At 50.5% G+C, this 5,927-nt stretch overlaps 1 protein-coding gene across 1 annotated transcript in view; it reads left to right on the plus strand.

Moving 5' to 3' along the window:
• Nucleotides 1-5,927, plus strand: part of GRID2IP (glutamate receptor, ionotropic, delta 2 (Grid2) interacting protein) — a 68,604-nt gene that overhangs the window by 40,095 nt on the left and 22,582 nt on the right. Inside the window, exons 5-7 of the mRNA XM_011934402.1 lie at nt 3,639-3,708; nt 4,074-4,168; nt 4,840-5,023. Of these exons, the coding sequence (XP_011789792.1) occupies nt 3,639-3,708; nt 4,074-4,168; nt 4,840-5,023 (349 nt within the window). The remainder of the gene's footprint in view (nt 1-3,638; nt 3,709-4,073; nt 4,169-4,839; nt 5,024-5,927) is intronic.

Here is a 5,927-nt window from a genome sequence, read left to right on the forward strand (position 1 = left end):
GAGGTTGCAGTGAGCCAAGATCATGCCACTGCTCTCCAGCCTGGGTGACAGAACGAGATTTTGTCTCCAAAAAAGAAAAAAAAAATCATTGTGCTTTATATCGTGTTTTGTGTCTGACTTATTCACCAATTACTATTTGTTTAGCTCTGTCCACGTTACTCTGTGTATATTATATACATTGATTATAACTACAGCCAAATTCCTTTAGATCACAGTGGTATCCAACTTTTTATTTTTGCTAGTTTCTTTTTTTTATTTTTATTCTTTATTTGAGGTGGAGTCTCACTCTGTCATCAGGCTGGAGTACAGTGGTGTGATCTTGGCTCACTGCAACCTCCATCTCCCAGGTTCAAGCAATTCTCCTGCCTCACCCTCCCGAGTAGCTGGGACTACAGGCACTCTCCACCACGCCCAGCTAATTTTTGTATTTTTAGTAGAGACGGGGTTTCACCATGTTGGCCAGGGTGGTCTTGATCTCTTGACCTCAAGATCCGCCCGCTTTGGCCTCCCAAAGTGCTGGGATTACAGGCATGAACCACTGTGCCTGGCCTATTTTTGCTAGTTTCTTAGCCATAAAAGTGACATCCTATTATTTTTATTTGGTTTTCTTCTATTACTATTTATTTTATTTATTTATTTATTTATTTTGAGACAGAGTCTTGCTCTGTCACCCAGGCTGGAGTGCAGTGGCATGATCTTGGCTCACTGCAAGCTTCGCCTCTCAAGTTCACGCCACTCTCCTGCCTCAGCCTCCTGAGTAGCTGGGACTACAGGTGTCCGCCACCACACCCAGCTAATTTTTTGTATTTTTAGTAGAGACAGGGTTTCACTGTTTTAGCCAGGATGGTCTCAATCTCCTGACCTTGTGATATGCCTGCCTTGGCCTCTCAAAGTGCTGGGATTACAGGTGTAAGCCACCACACCCAGCCTTCTATTACTAATTATTTTATCCATCTTTTAATATGCTTGTGAACTTTTTCTGGAATTTTCTCTATAAATTACCTGTTGATACCCTTTGTCCATTTTTGTTTTCTTGGATTTTTGTCCTTTTTGACTGGCATGAAGTTTCTTGTATATTTTATTTTATTTCATTTTATTTATTTTCTGAGACAGGGTCTCACTCTGTCACCCAAGCTGGAGTGCAGTGGTGCAAACACAGCTCACTGCAGTCTCGAATTCCCAGGCTAAAGTGATCCTTGTGCCTCTGCCCCCCAAGTAGCTGGGACTACAGGTGCTCACCTACCATGCCCAGCTAATTTTTGTTTGTTTGTTTGTTTTGTTTAGTAGAGTCAGGGGTTTACCATGTTGCCCAGACTGGTCTTGAACTCCTGGGCTCAAGTGATTTGCCCATTTCAGCCTCCCGAAGTGCTGAAATTACAGGCATGAGCCACTGCCCCCAGCCCCTTGTATATTTCATTTTATTTATTTATTTATTTTGAGGTGGAGTCTTGCTTTGTCGCCCAGGCTGGAGTCTAGTGGCGCGATCTCAGCTCACTGCAACCTCTGCCTCCCCAGTTCAAGTGTTTCTCCTGCCTCAGCCTCCCAAGTAGCTGGATTACAGGCACCCATCACCATGCCTGGCTAATTTTAGTACTTTTAGTAGACATGGGGCTTCACCTTGTTGTCCAGGCTGGTCTCGGACTCCTGACCTCAGGTGATCCCCCTGCCTTAGCCTCCCAAAGTGCTGGGATGACTGGTGTGAGCCACGACAGCTGGACACCTTTGTATATTTTAGATACTGATTTCTCTTTGATTTTGCATGTTGTAAATTTCCCTCCCATTTGTTACTTCTGTTATTAGGTCTGTTGTGTCTAATATTAATGTGTCTAAGTTGGGCTTCCTTGAATAGATAATCTTGCTTTTGCATTATCAAACTCGCCACATTTTTGGCCCTATAGTTTTGTGTAGGGTCCAGCCCTACAGGGCCTGTGGGTTTTTTTCTTCGTGTGCGGAGATGAGAGATTGTAGAAATAGACACAAGACAAAGAGATAGAAGAAAAGACAGCTGGGCCCGGGGGACCACTACCACCAAAACGCAGAGACCAGTAGTGGTCCCGAATGCCTGGCCATGCTGTTATTTATTGTGTACAAGGCAAAGGGGCAGGGCATGGAGTGAGAGCCATCTCCAGTGATAGGTAAGGTCATGCGAGTCACGTGTCCACCAGACAGGGAGCCCTTCCTTATTTGGTAGCTGAGGCGGAGAGAAAGAGGGGGCAACTTACGTCCTTATTTCTTCCGTGCATTTTAAAGACTTTAGTACTTTCACTAATTCTGCTACTGCTATCTAGAAGTGGAGCTGGGTGTACAGGGCGGAGCATGAAAGCGGACCAGAAGCGTGAGCACTGAAGCACAGCATCACAGGGAGACTATTAGGCCTCTGGATGGCTGGGGGCGGGCCTGACTGATGGCAGGCCTTCCACAAGAGGTGGTGGAGCAGAGTCTTCTCTAACTCCCCCAGGAAAGGTAGACTCCCTTTCCTGGTCTGCTAAGTAACGGGTGTCTTCCCAGGCACTGGCGTTACCGCTAGACGAAGGAGCCCTCTAGTGGCCGTGTCCAGGCGCAACAGAGGGCTCACACTAGTCTTTTGATCACTTCTCACCATGTTCCTTCAGCGTCTATCTCTGTATGGCCTGGTTATTCCTAGGTTATAATTGTAGAACAAAGATTATTATAATATTGAAATAAACAGTAATGCTATAAACTAATGATTAATAATATTCACATACAATCATCTATAATCTATTTCTAGTATAACTATTCTTATTCTATATATTTTCTTTATTATACTGGAAGAGCTTGTGCTCTCAGTCTCTAGCCTTGGCACCTGGGTGCCCACAGTTTTGGCTTTTGAATTGTTTTGTTTGTTTGTTTTGAAACGGAGCCTCGCTCTGTCGCCCAGGCTGGAGTGCAGTGGCACAAGTTCGGCTCGCTGCAAGCTCTGCCTCCTGGGTTCACGCCATTCTCCCACCTCAGCCTCTCAAGTAGCTAAGACTATAGGCGCCCGCCACCTCGCCCAGCTAACTTTTTGTATTTTTAGTAGAGACGGGGTCTCACCTTGTTAGCCAGGATGGTCTCGATCTCCTGACCTCGTGATCCGCCTGCCTCGGCCTCCCAAAGTGCTGGGATTACAGGCGTGAGCCACTGCATCCAGCCTGGCTTTTGAAATTTTAAGTTCTTCCCTGCCTCTGGGTCAAAAGATATTCTCCTACTTTATTTTTTATTTATTTATTTTATTTATTATTATTTTGCGACGAGGTCTTGCTCTGTTGCCCAGGCTGGAGTGCAATGGCGCGATCTCAGCTCACTGCAACCTCCGCCTCTCGGGTTCAAGCGATTCTCCTGCCTCAGCCTCCCCAGTGGCTGGGATTACAGGCACGTGCCACCACGCCCAGCTAAATTTTTGTATTTTTAGTAGAGATGGGGTTTTGCTATGTTGCCCAAGCTGGTCTTGAACTCCTGGGCTCAAGCGATCCTCCTGCCTTGGCCTCCCAAAGTGCTGGGATTACAGGTGTGAGCCACCATGCCCGGCCAGCTATGGGTCTCTGAGTCTCCATTTCTCGCCTGTAAAACAGGATAGCATTCTGCTCTCAAAGTGGTAACCTGCCGCTGACCGGCACACCCTCTCTTCTTGCTTGCAGGGAGTCCAGCTGACAATGCTGCCCTCAAGTCAGGTGACCGGATCCTCTTCCTCAATGGACTGGACATGAGGTCAGAGGCTATTGGGGACCCCAGAGGTTGGTGATGAACTGCCCCCCACCCCCTGCAAGACTCCTGCCTCTTGGGGCACCCAGGCCATGGTCACGATCTCCTCTCACCAGCTGGTCCCCAAGGTCTGTCCCTTTTCCAATGGGAACTCTTGAATCTAACCCTCCTCCTCGCCAGTCTCCAACTCTAGCCAGGACCTCAGTTCATCCTTCCAACCAGAAAATACTCCAGCTCCATGCTGGGGACACAGAGTCACACAGAGGTGGTCTTGCTGTGTGGCCTATGTGGGCAGGACAGGGAGGTCTGGCTGGTGGCCGTGGAGAGGGCTCACCCCAGTCAGGCCCTCCTGGGCCATCTCTGCTTGGCAGGAACTGCTCCCACGACAAGGTGGTGTCCATGCTGCAGGGCAGTGGTGCCATGCCCACGCTGGTGGTGGAGGAAGGGCTCGTCCCATTTGCCAGTGGTGAGACCCCCATGGACACTTGGCTTCCTTGGCCCACAGAGACCCTACCCGGGCTGCTATGTGTGAGATTCACGGTGCAGAGGACTCAGCTCTTCCCCTAAACCTTCAGCTTGCCTCCCCAGGGCTGCCCCCTAAGTGGTGCTGTAGAACCCCAGTGAGGCTGGACACGGTGGCTCATGCCTGGAATCCCAGCACTTTGGGAGGCCAAGGTGGGAGGATAGCTTGAGGCCAGGAGTTTGAGACCAGCCTGGGCAACATGGCGCAACTCTGTCTCTACTAAAAATACAAAAATTAGCTGGGCATGATGGCATGTGCCTGTAGTCCCAGCTACTTGAGGGGCTGAGGCAAGAGAATCACCTGAACCCAGGAGGTGGAGGTTGCAGTGAGCCAAGATTGTGCCACTGTACTCCCACCTGGACAACAGAGCGAGACACTGTCTGAAAACAAACAAACAAACAAAAAACTCTAGCGTGTAGCTTTAGGGACTCTTCCCAGGACTGACTCCGTCTATCCTTGGCCCCAGTGTTGCACAGCAGGCATCCCTTCCCATGCATGGCACTGGACAGCCACACCCCAGCTCAGGAGGTCTGCTGACCTCAAAAGCTAGGGAGACTGCACCTGGCCTGGGGACTCTGGGTCACTTGTGCCTCTCCCGCCTGTGGTCCCAGCAGACTCGGATTCTCTGGATTCGCCCAACCCATCGTCGGCGCTCACCTCCCTGCAGTGGGTGGCGGAGATCCTGCCGTCCAGCATCCGGGTCCAAGGGAGGACCTTCAGCCAGCAGCTGGAGCACCTACTCACGCCTCCTGAGCGCTATGGGGTCTGCCGGGCCCTCGAGAGCTTCTTCCAGCACAGGTGGCCGGACCAAAGCCGCGGTGGGGACCTGCCCTGGTTGGGCCCTAAGTCCTACCTAGACTCACATCCTAGTCTCCCTGCCTGAGCCTCCTCAGTCCCGTTCTCCTGGGGGATGCTCAGGAAGGTGGCAGCTGGTATCGGGGTCCCAGGGTGGTGGGCAATTGAGCTGCCCTGGAACAATCTCTGACTCTGACACCTCCTAGCCACGTGACCTTGGGTGAGTCTCAGCCTTCTCTGTGAAGTGAGGCAGACAGGGACCACCTGCAACATTCTTTTTTATTTTTGGAGATGGAGTCTCGCTCTATCACCCGGCTGGAATGCAGTGGTATAATCTCAGCTCACTGCAACCTCCACCTCCTGGGTTCAAGCGATTCTCCTGCCTCAGCCTCCTGAGTAGCTGGGATTACAGGCATGCGCCACCACGCCTGGCTAGTTTTTTTGTATTTTCACTAGAGACGGGGTTTCACCATGTTGTCCAGGCTGGTCTCAAACTCCCGACCTCGTGATCTGCCCGCCTTAGCCTCCCAAAGTGCTGGGATTACAGGCGTGAGCCACCGCGCCCGGCCTCACCTGCAGCATTCTTGATGGGACCTTCATCAGAGCCCCACCTGTGGGCATTTGTCATGGGCCAGGCCAGCTGCATTTATCACACTCCTTGGTCCATGGGGTCATTATTATGGTCTCTGCAAAGCCTGTCACTTGTCCATACGTTTTTGTTTTGTTTGAAGGGTTTTTATGGTTTTTTTTCTTTTTTAAGATGGATTTTCACTCTTTTTGCCCAGGCTGGAGTGCAATGGCGCGATCTAGGCTCACCGCAACCTCCACCTCCCAGGTTCAAGCGATTCTCCTGCCTCAGCCTCCCAAGTAGCTGGGATTACAGGCATGCGCCACCATGCCTGGCTAA

The sequence above is a fragment of the Colobus angolensis genome, unplaced genomic scaffold (assembly GCF_000951035.1).
Source record: "Colobus angolensis palliatus isolate OR3802 unplaced genomic scaffold, Cang.pa_1.0 Scaffold135, whole genome shotgun sequence".
NCBI lineage: Eukaryota > Metazoa > Chordata > Mammalia > Primates > Cercopithecidae > Colobus > Colobus angolensis.